At 44.6% G+C, this 16,180-nt stretch overlaps 1 protein-coding gene across 1 annotated transcript in view; it reads left to right on the top strand.

Annotated features, from left to right (window-relative positions):
* Positions 1 to 16,180, top strand: part of LOC144493069 (calpain-5-like) — a 179,071-nt gene that overhangs the window by 148,469 nt on the left and 14,422 nt on the right. Inside the window, exons 10-11 of the mRNA XM_078211940.1 lie at positions 1,896 to 2,092; positions 10,386 to 10,507. Of these exons, the coding sequence (XP_078068066.1) occupies positions 1,896 to 2,092; positions 10,386 to 10,507 (319 nt within the window). The remainder of the gene's footprint in view (positions 1 to 1,895; positions 2,093 to 10,385; positions 10,508 to 16,180) is intronic.

Below are 16,180 nucleotides of genomic sequence, written 5' to 3'. Positions count from 1 at the left end.
AATGCCATCCGCGCTCTCAAGACCAACCGCAACATTGTCGTCAAACCAGCAGACAAAGGAGGGGCCATCGTCATACTGAACAGAACGGATTACTGCAAAGAAGTACCGACAACTGAACAACGAGGAACATGTTGTGGGAAATCACCACTCTGAGTCAGATTTAAAGATTCAACATGCAGTTTATCGGACAAAGCTTTGGGAGAAGCGTTGGGCTCTCCGCAGTGCTCGCAGTCACCTTCTCAATTTTAAAATGGCAACTGAGCTTATTTTATATATTTCAAAGAGTCTACAAGTACAGACATTAGCAGTTATCACTTCGTTATACATTTCGAAGAGTCGACAAGTGCAGACATTAGCAGTTATCACATCGTCAGCCGATTGTGCCCCCCTACCAACGACTGATCTCGTTAACAAAACTCATGTTTCGGTTCTGCTTTATCTTAAGCTAAGGTGATCATCTGGACCTCAAGGTGTGGTTTATTTCCTGTAGTAATTAGACAATAACAGGATTTAGTTCATTGTGCAATGTCTATGCCTAAGTCAGCACATCCTAATGTCTTTCCACAGAATCCATTTTGTGTCAAATAACCATCTTGTATCTTCTAATTTCGGGATTCCCTCTGGCAGCGTCTCACTTTTACTCCAACAAACACTACAGACAGTTACCCGCAGATCCGACCAAAGAACACACCCGTCAACTCAACAGACTGATCAAGACATTTGATCCGGACCTTCAGAGCACCCTCCGTGCTCTCATCCCACGTACTCCCCGCGTTGGAGATTTCTACTGCCTCCCGAAGATACACAAGGCAAACACACCCGGCCGTACAGTCGTATTGGGCAATGGGACCCTGTGTGAGAACCTTTCCGGCTACGTCAAGGGCATCCTGAAACCCATTGTACAAAGAACCCCCAGCCTTTGTCGTGACACTACGGACGTCCTACAGAAACTCAGCACACATGGAGCAGTTGAACCAGGAGCACTCTTCGTCACAATGGATGTCTCAGCACTCTACACCAGCATCCCCCACGACGATGGCATTGCTGCAAGTGCCTCAGTACTCAACGCCGACAACTGCCAGTCTCCAGATGCAATTTTACAACTCATCAGCTTCATCCTGGACCACAATGTCTTCACCTTCAACAACCAGTTCTTCGTCCAGGCACATGGAACAGCCATGGGGACCAAATTCACACCTCAATATGCCAACATCTTCATGCACAGGTTCGAACAAGACCTCTTTACTGCACAGGACCTTCAACCGATGCTATACACTAGATACATCGATGACATTTTCTTCCTTTGGACTCATGGTGAGAGACAGGTACTTTGGCAACATTTAAAGAGTATCTGGGTGAGCACTTAAATCACCAAGATATAGTAGGATGTGGACCGAGTGCTGATAAATAGGATTTGTATAGATTGGTATTTGATGGTCACATGTATTGGGATATTGTTACATGCATTGGGATATAGTGAAAGTATTGTTTCTTGTTCGTTATACAGACAAAACATACCATACATAGAATACATAGGGGAGAAGGAAAGGAGAGGGTGCAGAATATACTCCCAGTCATAGCTAAGGTGTAGAGAAAGATCAGTTTAATATTAGGTAGGTTCTGCAAATGCAGCAGGGTAAATCTACAGCACACAGATCTGTATAGTGTTTGGGGGAGTAGGGAGGCTCATCTTTGAGTCTCTAATTTCCTTTGTGTTATTGTGAGGTTCTTAGAAACAAGAGCTCATGGTGAGGCGGATCAAACTGGGTGGGAAGAGACAAAAAAGATAGCAGGGAAGGAGAAGGAAATGTTCATCTCTCGGGGCTCAGTGAGAGATAAGAAGGTAATATGTTTAAACTGTCCTCAGATGTACACCTCACTGTGTTCATTTTAAGGTGGAACTCAACCGCGAGTACAGATTGCACACTTTCTTTCCACTAATGACCGGGTCAACCTACATCAACACACGATGTGTTTCTGTGCGAACAGATCTGAAGAAAGGACGTTATGTCATCATCCCAACCACCTACAACTCAAATATAGAGGGTGATTTTCTACTGAGGATCTATACAGACGTGGCCTCAGGATGCAGGTAATCCCCAGGAATCTGGAGATAAAATTGACCCTTTCCTCAATATCTTCGAGAATTTTACTCTAATATTTGAACCAAACTAGACATTTTGGACAACCTGAACAGGAATAAGGAAGCATCTGGAGGGCGGAGTTTTCCCAGCTCGCACCGCACCATCAATGGGTGGAACAAGCCGGTAAGATTGTGTGAGAACCAGGAAATCAGGATCACGCCCGATTTCTTGGCTCTCGAGATTTTATGAGAGCCGGATTTTTGGCACGGTTAGCCTCTCTCCGGAAATGGGCGAGAGGGGGTGCCCCCTTGGGCAGTGCCAGTCTGGCACCTTGGCAGTGCTGCCCTGGCACCTTTGCACTGCCACTCTGGCACCTGGACGATGTCCAGCAGACACATGGGAACTGCCCACCCGGTGGTGCCGGGGGTGGGGCCTAAATGGGTGGGGCCTATGGGGTGGGGTCTAGGGGGCGGGGCCTATGGGGACGGGGCCTGCCATGAAGCAGGGGCCCGGTCGGGGGGAGGGGGCCCATGCCACACTCTGTAATGGGATCAGATGGGTGGTGTGGGTGGGGGGGTGGGGGTGGGGGGCACTGCCGCTCTGCAGTTGCGATTGGATTGGGGGAGAGGGAGCCGATCACTCTGGGCAGCAGGGGTGGCAGTGGAGGGCTAGTACATTGTGGGCTTGTGATCGGCTGCGGCCCCTGCGATTGCGGGGGGGGCAGGGGGGGGGGGGGGCGGTGGTGGCGGGTGGTTGCGTTTGCCTGCAGTAGCAGGGGCCTGACAACTCTCTCTCTTAGACCCTTGCAGTTGCTATTGAGCATGTGCATAATTAGATTTCTGCACATGCACAGTAGTTCCCTCTACAGGCTGGCAGGCAAATTAAGCCCAGCCCACTGCCCACAGCAACTAGAAACCTTCTGGACTATTTTTTCAGTGAATAAGTGCATAAGATTGGGCTTGCTAGCCACTCTACCACTGTGCTGCCCTGGAAAATATAAGTGGAAAATATACAGGGTTGACACACTGAACCAATTCCTAATTGAGCCATTGGGTGATATTGAATTTGCTGCTGCCCAATTTGGCTGTTTTAACTCTTTGAAGTGATAATATTGCACACTGGCATCAGCAAGTTAATTAGTTATTTACACAGAGGACAAAGAAACTGAATCTGTTGAAGGTGATTAAGTCCAGAAGAGCTACTAATTGAATTGTATTATTTTATCTGTGATTGTTAAAATACATCTAAGAGCAGAGATATTCCAGATTTGGTCCTTATGGCTACACCTTTGCCAATGGACATCTTCATGTACACTGTCCTGTTTGTATTTAGTTGCAAGATTATTAACATGATATGCAGGGCATTCACAAACTCAAAGTTTCTTCCATGCCTATTTAAATAACATCCCTGGTCAGTGAAATAGCTGATTATTCTCCAGGATTTGCAGGATGGCACGGATATGGGGTGGCACAGTGGCACAGTGGTTAGCATCACTGCCTCACAGCGCCAGGAACCCAGGTTCGATTCCCAGCTTGGTGACTGTCTTTGTGGAGTCTGCACATCCTCGCCGCCGTGTCCGTATGGGTTTCCTCCGGTTTCCTTTCACGGTTGAAAGACGTGCTGGTTAGGTGCTTTGGCCATGCTAAATTCTCCCTCAGTGTACCCGAACAGGCGCCGGGGTGTGGCCACCTGGGCATTTTCACAGTAACTTCATTGCAGTGTTAAGGTAAGCCTATTTGTGACACTAATAAATAAACTTTAAACTTTGGGAAGCGACTGAACTGGATTGTAAGGAGTTGGAGGCTGCAATACAGACATGTTCCTGCTGGTGGTGCTGGTGGCAATTTTGACTTGAGCACATTGGCTTCCCCAGAAGGCACTGAGAAGCAAAGCAGCCAAATGTGTTCAGAAATTAATAGAAATTAAAGCATCTCCCAGTAATCCATTTTTAAAATCTCAAACTCTAGGCATCTGAATAATGTCAATGTTTATAGCTGGATTTTAATGGAATATTCCAATGTATGAATCAGTGTATTTAGAATCATAACATCAAAGAATAGTGCAAAGCAGAAGGAGGCCATTTTGTCCATCAGGTTTGTGCCCACTCTTTAAAAAAACAATGTGGTTAATCTCACTCTCCTCTTCTTTCCTGCAATATTTTCCTCCAGTGTTTACCTGGTTCATTTTTGATGGCTACTAATGCGCCTTGTTCAAATATCAACTATGTTCAGTTCAATTTTTGATTTCCACATTAGTTAGGTGTAGTGACCATGTTACGTTGCCCCTTAGTGTCCCAAGATTAGGGCCTGGATGGAATGCTCTGTTGGAAAGTCCGTGCAAACTCGATGGGCTGAATGGCCTCTTTCTGCACTGTCTATGATTCTATGATTTCTACGATCCTTAGACTCCTTTCCAATTGGACACCTTCATTGCCTCACCCAAATTGTGTAATGTTTGGACCCTTCAAAACCGTTCACAACTTAAGTGAGATAATGGAAGTCACTTCTGCCTCATGTGTTTGACACAGGGAGTATGCTTCCACTTGTGGGGAAGACCAGAACTAACGGTCATAAATGTGAGATGGTCACCTGTGAACTCAATAGAGAATTCAGGGGAATCCTCTTATTGTAAAGAGCTTAAGAATGTAAAACTCACGATCACAAGGAGCAGCTGAGGTGAATTACATAAATACAATTAAGAGGAGGGCAGAAAAACACACGAGGGAGCAAGGAAGAGAAGGATGCGTTGATCAGGTGGATGAAGAGGGTGAGAGGAGACTTATATGGGACATCGACCAGTTGAGTCAAATTATCTGTTTCTGCTGTAGATCCTGTGTAATTCTTGGCATTAATTGCTGGAAGGGTGCTGACTGTGAATGATCCTATTCTCACCTGACATGCTCCCTTGGCAGGGTTTGCTTTGTAGCGGTGAAGAGGGAGCACCCCATTGCCAATTTTCCCTTGTCTCACCCGGAAGTACTTTGCTCGATTGTAGCATTAACTCAGTGGCGGTCTGAACTTCGACCTCCTGGGCTGCAAGGCTCAGAAATAGAGAAGTGAGACGAACTTCTGATCAGCTGTATTACTTCCTTCAACTGGGTTCAGGGAAGCAGAGATTGTTACTCATGCCTAATCACCACTTAACCTGCACCATGAGCATGGTTGTAGCAAGCCTTCAAGCTTGTTCAATTCTCCCCAGTTCATTTTGAGTGGGAATACAATAATGCTTGCATCCAACAGGCCAACTAAGGCCCCTTCAAGCTTCGGCCAGATACCCTGTCTGGCAATTCCATCTAACATAATCACACATTAGAGGGAACAGGTTGAAACCCAATTCAAATGAACTGAGGGAAAGTAGCAATGAGTGATTTAAAAAAAAAATCAGGTTATGACTAATGTAATTTGTAGATCAGACCATGGAAGCGACTTTAATATAATGTTAGGAACAACAGAATCATGGCTACTACTATCAATCAGAAACTGACTAGTTTTAGCAGAAAGACCCTTAAAGAAAAATCAGTGCATTACTTACCTGTGCAGAGCATTTCCTAAATGGAAAGAAATTAAAAAGTGTACATGCACAAAGGGACCTGGGTGTCCTTGTCTGTAAGTCACTGAAGCCCAGCATGCAGGTGCAGCAAGCTAGTAGGAAGGATAATGGACTGCCTTTATCACAAGAGGATTTGAGAACAGGAGTTGTGAGGTCTTGTTTCAATTGTACAGGAGCTTGGTTAGACCACACCTGGAGCACTGTGTGCAGTTATGATCCCCTTACCTCAGAAAGGGTGTTATTGCCATAGAGGGAGTGCAACAAACATTCACCAGACTTGCTCTGGGGTTGGTGGGACTGCCTTATGAAGAGAGATTGGTCAAACTGAGCTTGTATTCTCCAGAGTTTTGAAGAATGAGAGGTGATCTGACTGAAACCTACAAAATACTATGGGAATAGACAGGGTAGATGCGTTTCCCTTTGTTGGGGAGTCTAGAACCATGGGACACAATTTCAAATTAAGGGGGACACCATTTAGGACTGAGAAGAGGAGAAATTTCTTTGCACAGAGGGTTGTGAATCTTTGCAATTCTCTACCCCAGATGGCTGTGGAAACTCAATCATTGGCTATGTTTAAAGAAGAGATTGATAGATTTCTGATCAACAACAGCGTAAAGGCATAGGGGTAGTGGATGTAAAAGGCATTGAAGTGTCCGAACAGCCAGGATCGCACTGAATGACGGAGCAGACTTGAAGGGTTGAATGGACTACTCCTGTCCCTGTGTCCTATGTTTGTACCTCCCGTAGTAGAGAAAAGTATCCACCTCAAGAATGTGCTAATGGATGTAACTGGAAGTTGCACCAGATGTAGTACCCTTTATAGCCTTGATAGCGAGAGAGAATGTTTTCCCTGCTAAAGAACAGGATGGGGAAATGTGGGGCTGAGGGCTGAATGCTGCAATGTTGTATCAGTAGGTCATACACTCGGTCTTGTGACAGCCATTGGATATTTCTACCTTTCAGCATTCTGAAAAAAGTTCCAGCTCTTTTAAAGCTGACACGAACCTTTTGCTCCCCTGTCAACGTTAAGTCCGCATATCTCATTAAATGCACAAACTATCTCTGGTCATCCCTTAAGAGTTAATCCTGCATTTCCCTCCCCTCCCCCATGCACCATTAATCTCTGCCAAGCTCCCAGTGTCAAGCACAATGGGAGCAAGGAATTCACTGAAAATATTACATTCAGATTGATCTAGAAGTTCCTGTGGGATCATCCAATTGGGCTGTGGAATAATTGCTATTTCCACCACCCAAGAGGCATCCATACTGATCCAAGAGTTGACTCTCTGACCTCCCAAGATTTTCTTGGAGGTGGGCGACCTTTCGGAGCCCTGTGAAGCTAACCAGTTCCAGCCTGGCGGGAACAGGGAACAACAGTCTGAAAAAGCTTTTTGTTTGATGGGAAACTGTCTGGACAAAAACAACCGAGCAGCAAAGATATTTTGGTCACCTACTCTATCCCATGCCCCAGCTCTCCATTTGCCCTGGCCGCTTGGAAGATGAAGTGCATCTCATTATTTTAAGACCGCACACATGCAGACAGGAGTCACAACAATGGCTGCCAGTTCAGACCAGAACAAATCCTCACTTCCCAGGCATCCTGCCTCCAATCCTGCACCCCCTCCCCTACCATTACATGGGCAGCAGACCCCCATTAAAATCCCACCCACCAGCAGGTTGGCAGTGGAAGAGGGAACCCAGTCTGGGATCGATACCATCTCCTGATCCCCGTCCTTCATGGAAAAATCCATCTTTCAGAGTCAGCTGTACTATGATATGCCATCTGAGTCATTTAATAACTGTTGAAAGGTCACCACATTAACATTTCCTATTATTAAAAAAAACTTTAAATTAGTTTATAACTTATAACTTATCGGGGTGGCACAGTGGCACAGTGGTTAGCACTGCTGCCTCACAGCGCCAGGGATCCGGGTTCAATTCTGGCCTCGGGTCACTGTCTATGTGGAGTCTGCACGTTCTCCCTGTGTCTGTGTGGGTTTCCTCCGGATGCTCCAATTTCTTCCCACAGTCCAAAGATGTGCGGGTTAGGTTGATCGGCCATGATTAATTAACCCTAAAGTCAGGAGATTAGCAGGGTAAATATGTGGGGAATAGGGCCTGGGTGGGATTGTGATCGGTGCAAACCCGATGGGCGGAATGGCCTCCTTCTGCACTGTAGGGATTCTATGATTCACAAATCTTTTTAAGAACAAAGAACAATACAGCACAGGAACAGGCCCTTCGGCCCTCCAAGCCCGCACTGCTCCCTGGTCCAAACTAGACCATTCTTTTGTATCCCTCCATTCCCACTCCGTTCATATGGCTATCTAGATAAGTCTTAAACGTTCCCAGTGTCCCCGCCTCCACCACATTGCCTGGCAGCGCATTCCAGGCCCCCACCACCCTCTGTGTAAAATATGTCCTTCTGATATCTGTGTTAAACCTCCCCCCCTTCACCTTGAACCTATGACCCCTCGTGAACGTCACCACCGACCTGGGGAAAAGCTTCCCACCGTTCACCCTATCTATGCCTTTCATAATTTTATACACCTCTATTAAGTCTTCCCTCATCCTCCGTCTTTCCAGTGAGAACAACCCCAGTTTACCCAATCTCTCCTCATAACTAAGCCCCTCCATACCAGGCAACATCCTGGTAAACCTCCTCTGCACTCTCTCCAAAGCCTCCACGTCCTTCTGGGAGTGTGGCGACCAGAACTGGACGCAGTATTCCAAATGCGGCCGAACCAACGTTCTATACATCTGCAACATCAGACCCCAACTTTTATACTCTATGCCCCGTCCTATAAAGGCAAGCATGCCATATGCCTTCTTCACCACCTTCTCCACCTGTGACGTCACCTTCAAGGATCTGTGGACTTGCACACCCAGGTCCCTCTGCATATCTACACCCTTTATGGTTCTGCCATTTATCGTATAGCTCCTCCCTACATTATTTCTACCAAAATTCATCACTTCGCATTTATCAGGATTGAACTCCATCTGCCATTTCTTTGCCCAAATTTCCAGCCTATCTATATCCTTCTGTAGCTTCTGACAATGCTCCTCACTATCTGCAAGTCCTGCCAATTTTGTGTCGTCCGCAAACTTACTGATCACCCCAGTTACACCTTCTTCCAGATCGTTTATATAAATCACAAACAGCAGAGGTCCCAATACAGAGCCCTGCGGAACACCACTAGTCACAGGCCTCCAGCCGGAAAAAGACCCTTCCACTACCACCCTCTGTCTTCTATGACCAAGCCAGTTCTCCACCCATCTAGCCACCTCCCCCTTTATCCCATGAGATCCAACCTTTTTCACCAGCCTACCATGAGGGACTTTGTCAAACGCTTTACTAAAGTCCATATAGACGACATCCACGGCCCTTCCCTCGTCAACCATTCTGGTCACTTCTTCAAAAAACTCCACCAGGTTAGTGAGGCATGACCTCCCTCTCACAAAACCATGCTGACTATCGTTAATGAGTTTATTCCTTTCTAAATGCGCATACATCCTATCTCTAAGAATCTTCTCCAACAACTTCCCCACCACGGACGTCAAGCTCACCGGCCTATAATTACCCGGGTTATCCTTCCTACCCTTCTTAAATAACAGGACCACATTAGCTATCCTCCAATCCTCTGGGACCTCACCTGCGTCCAGTGACGAGACAAAGATTTGCGTCAGAGGCCCAGCGATTTCATCTCTCGTCTCCCTGAGCAGCCTTGGATAGATTCCATCAGGCCCTGGGGATTTGTCAGTCTTTATATTCTCTAACAAACCTAACACTTCCTCCCTTGTAATGGAGATTTTCTCCAACGGTTCAACACTCCCCTCCGAGACACTCCCAGTCAACACATCCCTCTCCTTTGTGAATACCGACGCAAAGTATTCATTTAGGATCTCCCCTACTTCTTTGGGCTCCAAGCATAATTCCCCACTTTTGTCCCTGAGAGGTCCAATTTTTTCCCTGACAACCCTTTTGTTCCTAAAGTATGAATAAAATGCCTTGGGATTCTCCTTAATCCTGTCTGCCAAGGACATTTCGTGACCCCTTTATGCCCTTCTAATTCCCCGTTTGAGTTCTTTCCTACTTTCTTTGTACTCCTCCAGAGCTCCCTCCATTTTTAGCTGCCTGGACCTAACATACGCCTCTCTTTTCTTTTTGACCAGTCCCTCAATTTCCCTGGTTATCCACGGTTCTCGAATTCTACCCTTCCTATCCTTTTTTACAGGCACATGCCTGTCCTATAGCCCTAACAACTGTTCCTTAAAAGACTCCCACATGCCAGATGTGGATTTACCCTCTGCTGATTTTGATACCTTTTTCAATACTTGCATATATTTAAACATTTAAAGAATTGGTAACGCACGCTAATTTAATGAGGAGAGATATTGGAGATTTGGGTCCCAGCATAGTGGAACCTGTTAATACAATTTTAAAAATATTTGTTTCATTTAAAACTTTATGCACCACATGAGCACCCCTCACATGTTAAGATTGCAGCAAATCAGAGTCCGATGTGCTCATCAGGATCCTAATGTGAGTTTAGCATGTCAGAATGGATCAGAAGATAACTGAGTTAACAGGAATAGATTGTACTGTACAGTTAGTCTGCACTCAGTTACTGAGGCACTTAAGGATGAACCTGGGCAACAAAATAGGGCAGTGGGCCAAGATGATTTATTGTAATCATTGTGTGACTATGTGCTTAATAACACTTTCCAATCTGTCCTGACCTTTAACCTTAGGGAGATGACCCTTGACAAGCCAAAGATAACATGTTGGAACATCATTTTTCGTTATCCAAGGATTGTCACCCAGGTGGCACTTCATCGTGCAACAGACCTACCAAAGCTGAGTTCGTCTGGAAGTATGTAGTATTATCTGATTGAAAATAATCCGTTTATTGGTAATATATAACTTTATACATCTCCAAGGTATAACCACAACTGGCGCTATCATCATGCTGGCATCTCTCAGACTCTCAATGCACCACTCTGTCTCCTGTCTACTGTCATATATCTCTCCACATAATACTGTGGGTGGTACTATTCTCCAGTCCCACAGTAACCCTTACTATGCAGAACAACCTCCCCCGCCTCCCACTAGTCTTTACCTTGACAATACGCTATTTGTTTATGTGCTGCCCCTTCTCCCCTCCTCAAGTTTATAAATTCAGGTGGTGACTCTTCCAGATCTCATTCTCTTCCGATTCGGATGAATGGTGGTATCAGTTTCTCTGGCCAACTTTGTTGGTTTAGAGTCGTAACGGTAATACATGCTGCTTCCGGTACTTGGGTATCTTCCATCTGATTCATTTTTGCACAGTAAGAAGTCTCGCAACACCAGGTTAAAATCCAACAGGTTGATTTGGTAGCACTAGCTTTTGACACGCTGCTCCTTCATCAGGTGGACTTTAACCTGGTGTTGTGAGACTTCTTACTGTTCCATTCTCCAGTCCAACGCCGACATCTCCACATCATTTTTTGCACTTCTTCATGTTGAATCTCTCTTTATCAATCATCCATCTTCTGCAGTCTGATACCATTTGCTTATTCTGTTCCTTCCAGAGGGAATGTTCACTCCGCTCATTCCAAAAGTGGATTCAAGTTTTCTTTTTCCGTGAGGTCTGCCACATCTGGGTTTCCTCCGGGTGCTCCAGTTTCCTCCCACAGTTCAAAGATGTGCGGGTTAGGTTGATTGGCCATGCTAAATTGACCCTTGTTGTGTCAGGGGGTTTGGCAGTGTAAATATATAGGGTTATAGGAATAGGGCTTGGGTGGGATTGTGGTCGGTGCAGACCGAATGGCTTCCTTCTGTACTGTAGGATTCTATGGGATTCTATGATTCTTTCTAGAAGCTGATGTTTCAAAAAATTGAACTCTAATTTCCATTTGCTTCACAATTTCACCCAAATCTTTGTTTATGCTCTTATTTTCCAATTCTTTTTCAACCCTATTAGTATTTTCATTCAACTCAGCATATACTCCAGTGTAGAAGGGTCATATTGGACTTGAAACGTTAACACTGTTTCTCTCTCCACAGATGCTGCCAGACCTGCTGAGTTTATCCAACATTTTCTGCTTTTATATCTACTTTAGTGAATTCAGTTGTCCTTGTTTCAGAGGTATCTGTGGAATGCTTGTACAAACTTAACAACTTCACGAGAGCATTCAGGTCCTTTCAGAATCTTTCTTCCATGGGCAACACAATGGTTAGCACTGTTGCCTCACAGCGCCAGGGATCTGGGCTCGATTACTGGCTTGGGTCACTGTCTGTGTGGAGTTTGTACATTCTCCCCGTGTCTGCGTGGGTTTCCTTCGGGTGCTTCGGTTTCCTCCCACAGTCCAAAGATGTGTGGGTTAGGTGAATTGGCCATGCTAAATTGCCCCTTAGTGTCAGGGGGGCTAGGTAGGGTAAATGCACGGAGTTATGGAGATAGGGCCTGGGTGGGATTGTGGTCGGTGCAAACTCGATGGGCTGAATGACCTCCTTCTGCTCTGTAGGGGTCTATGATTCTATGATCAAAGTTCAAGAATTTCATTAGTATTTTCACGATGAAGTTCCAACATTTCATCAGTTTTTGTTGTTAATTCTACATTCAATCAACTGTTTTGATTGATCAGTAATCAGATGAATTATTTCTGTTTCTGGCATTTTTCATAATACTCAGAGACTACTAATATTTGAAGTTCATTAAGTTCTAATATTTCAACAACAAATTCATCTTCTGTGCATGAAATTTAGTTCATGGAACAATTTATCTTTAGCAGACTCTAATTTGTGCTAATTTGTCCTTTGTGCTATCCTTCAAGCTCAGATTCTATAATGTTAATTTTGAAAATTATTTCAGAGCCACTTCACATTCTTTTATGGGCGGCACGGTGGCACAGTGGTTAGCACTGCTGCCTCACAGCGTCAGGGACCCGGGGCGGCACGGTGGCACAGTGGTTAGCACTGCTGCCTCACAGCGTCAGGGACCCGGGTTCGATTCCCGGCTTGGATCACTGTCTGTGTGGAGTTTCACGTTCTCCCAGTGTCTACATGGGTTTCCTCCGGGTGCTCCAGGTTTCTCCCACAGTCTGAAAGATGTGCTGGTTAGATGCATTGGCCATGCTAAATTCTCCCTCGGTGTACCCGAACAGGTGCTGGATTGTGGTGACTAGGGGATTTTTGCAGTAACTTCATTGCAGTGTTAATGTAAGCCTACTTGTGACATTAATAAAAAAAACTCTTGCAACTGCTCAACTTTTTCTTGATGTGGAGATGCCGGCGTTGGACTGGGGTAAACACAGTAAGAAGTTTAACAACACCAGGTTAAAGTCCAACAGGTTTATTTGGTAGCAAAAGCCACACAAGCTTTCGGAGCTCTTAGCCCCTTCTTCAGGTGAGTGGGAATTCTGTTCACAACTTTTTCTTGACATTCTAGGTTCTTGATTTCAGGTGTGTTATTTTTGAACAACTGAATGGTTCTCAATAAGTTTCAGGCACCCAGTGCTTTTCCTTCTAGCTCCTTGATCTTCACTCTCAGATTTACATTTTCCAATCTCATTTCTGTCTTTTCTTTCTCCCCCTGCAGCAGAGCTTTGTCCTTGTTTTCATTTTTGTCTCAGACCTGTTGACCAAGTCTGTCACCAGCAAAGTCTAAACTTGTTTCATGTTCCTCATTAATATCGATTTACAGCTTGGAAAGTTCTTCAGCTTTTCCTTTCAATGCCTCCTCTTTTCCAGTCAGCTTGTTCTTCAGCTCTTCCATCCCTTTCTTATTCATCTTGGCTTCCTCTTGGAATATTAAACATTGCTGAATCTTCTGTGGCAACTGATTCTTCAGTTCGTTCAGAGTGAGATTAAATTCATTAAATCATAGAATCATAGAATCCTACAGTGCAGAAGAAGCTCTTTGGCCCATCGAGTCTGTACCGACACGTGAGAAACTCCTGAACTCCCACCTAATCCAATCAATCAGCACGGTGGAACAGTGTTTAGCACTGCTGCGCCAGGGACCCGGGTTCAATTCCGCCTTGGATCACTGCCTGAGGGGAGTCTGCACTTTCTCCCCGTGTCTACATGGTTTCCTCCAGATGCTCCGGTTTCCTCCCACAGTCTGAAATACGTGCTGGTTAATTGGATTGGCCAGGCTAAATTCTCCCTCAGTGTACCCAAACAGGCACTAGAGTGTGGCGACTAGGGGATTTTCACAGTAACTTCATTGCAGTGTTAATGTAAGCCTATTTGTGACACTAATAAATAAACTTTAAAACTCAAATCCATTTTTGCTTCTCTTCGTATTTTTCGAGGAACAAAATTTGATCTGACCCTGAGAGATCCTTGTAGCGTGTAAAGGTCCTTCAACAGGTTTTCATTTACTCTGCAAAGCTCAATTCCTTCATCCTGTAATTCAACAGGAAAGTTATCGACTATTTTCTGCTGTTCTTCCATTCTGTTGTTCAAGGCAGTCTTTATTTCTTCATGATGCTGAAGGGTTATGTATTCCTTTTGCATTTAATTTTGAATGACAATTACCTATCCTTCCAGCTGTTTATTTTCTTGGGACCTCTTGCCAACTCATTCTGTATTTCAGTGCATTGCTTTATCACTACTGATAACTCCGATGAAGCTTTCTCTGAAGTAGTATTTTGTTAGCTCCTCATATTTCTCCCAGGCCACATATGGGTTCTTCAATAATCTTTCAGGGCAGTGACTTCATTGAGTATCTTTTCTGCCTGCTGTTGTGCCTGGCTGTATTTCTGGTTGCGTTCTTCCAATTCCAGATTCGAACATTACCTACAGAATAACATTATTTTCTTTGAGGAGATTTTGTTGTTCCTATCAGAAAAATTTCCTTTATTCACAGCCATCCCCTTGCTCCACACTGCCACTTGCTGTTCTAGATTGGATACTTAGTTGGCATTTTCAAAAAACTCTATTTTCAAGCGTTTGGTCTGCTTCTCAACCTTCTCTTTCCTCTGCACTAAACATGTTAGCTTGTGCACCTCATTACACTGAAATGGTCTGTGGCCATCTTCCATTTTGCTTGAGTATTGTTTCCCTCACCATGGAATCTTCTCGCCCTTTTGACTCTATATTGGCAATGTTCTAGACCTTTTTTAAGATCTGCACTCTCCATAATTTGCCAAATTCTCCATAACTCCATAACTTGGAGTTTACATTTTAAATTCATTCCAGTAAATGTCCCATGTTCAAATGTCCTTCCGAGGTGGATGAATTTCTCAGAGCCAAAGGCCCCTAATATCTCACCAAATGCGGTTGAAGATTCATCTATACCTTGTCTTATCATTGTACATTTTCAGCACATTCACAAAATAAGCACATGATGCAAAGGCATGGTGGCACAGTGGTTAGCACTGCTGCCTCACAGCACCAGGGACCCGGGTTCGATTCCCGGCTTGGGTGACTGTCAGTGTGGAGTTTGCATGTTCACCCCACCTCTGCGTGGGTTTCCTCTGGGTGCTCTGGTTTCCTCCAACAGTCTAAAAATGTGCGGGTTAGTTTGATTGGCCATGCTAAATTGCCCCTTATATCAGGGGGATTACTAAGGTTAATATGTGGGGTTATGGGGATAGAGCCTGGCTGGGATTGTTTTGGTGCAGGTTCAATGGGCCAAATGGCCTCCTTCTGCACTGTAGATATTCTATGATTCTATGATTCTAATACATGAAACTTGCACTTCCTCTGATTTCCTACTGGTTTGGCCCTTGCATAAGCCCACATTGGTCTGTCAGTTTTAATCTACTATCCAAGACTTCAACTTCTGAAAGGAGGTTAGATTAATAGTTATGATTGAGACAAGCTAATGCGTACAAAGGAGAAGTGGACAAATAGGACACAACTAATAAACCTCACTTCAAATTATTTCACTACCCCTATGATGATGTAGAAAATAACAAATTATGCCTCACTGTCTTAGTACCAGGTTAAATATGTTCTCTTCACTCAAGGCTTGTCTGAAACCATGTTTTCCTGAGCTTTAAGAGAAAATGTACTTACTCTGTAGATCTCAGATCATCTGCTTCTTGTTTATTCCTATCTGAAAAGGAAACTTGGGGATTTACGTCTGGCCTCCTGCTAGTCCTCAGTGTTTAGAGGTATTCCGATTCGACCATCAATCCAGCCTCTCCCGAAAGAGTTCCGAGAAATTCATCCACCTCAGAAGGGCGTTCGAACATGTGACATTTACTGGAATGAATTTAAAATGTTTCAAATAATTTGTTGGACACTTTGCCTGAATCCAACTCACATTTCCCAGAAACTGGGTGTTGTCAATTTAATATCTTATCAGCTGAGTTAAACACCTCATCATTTTAATATAAATAATGTCAAAATCCTCTCATGAGTAGTTAGAAATCTTGAAGCATGACTATCATATATGAGACTGACGTGCTGCCTACTGCACTAAGAAGGCAAAAACCAGCATAAATGAGAAAGTCATAGAATTCTACAGTGAAGAAGGAGGCTATTTGGCCCATCGAGTCTGCACCGACCACAATCCACCCAGGCCCTATCCCCACAAGTTTATCCTGCT

The sequence above is a fragment of the Mustelus asterias genome, chromosome 4 (genome assembly GCF_964213995.1).
Source record: "Mustelus asterias chromosome 4, sMusAst1.hap1.1, whole genome shotgun sequence".
Taxonomy (NCBI): domain Eukaryota; kingdom Metazoa; phylum Chordata; class Chondrichthyes; order Carcharhiniformes; family Triakidae; genus Mustelus; species Mustelus asterias.
The sequence above is the reverse complement of the archived record's forward strand: the minus strand, read 5'-3'. Positions and strand labels throughout refer to the sequence as shown.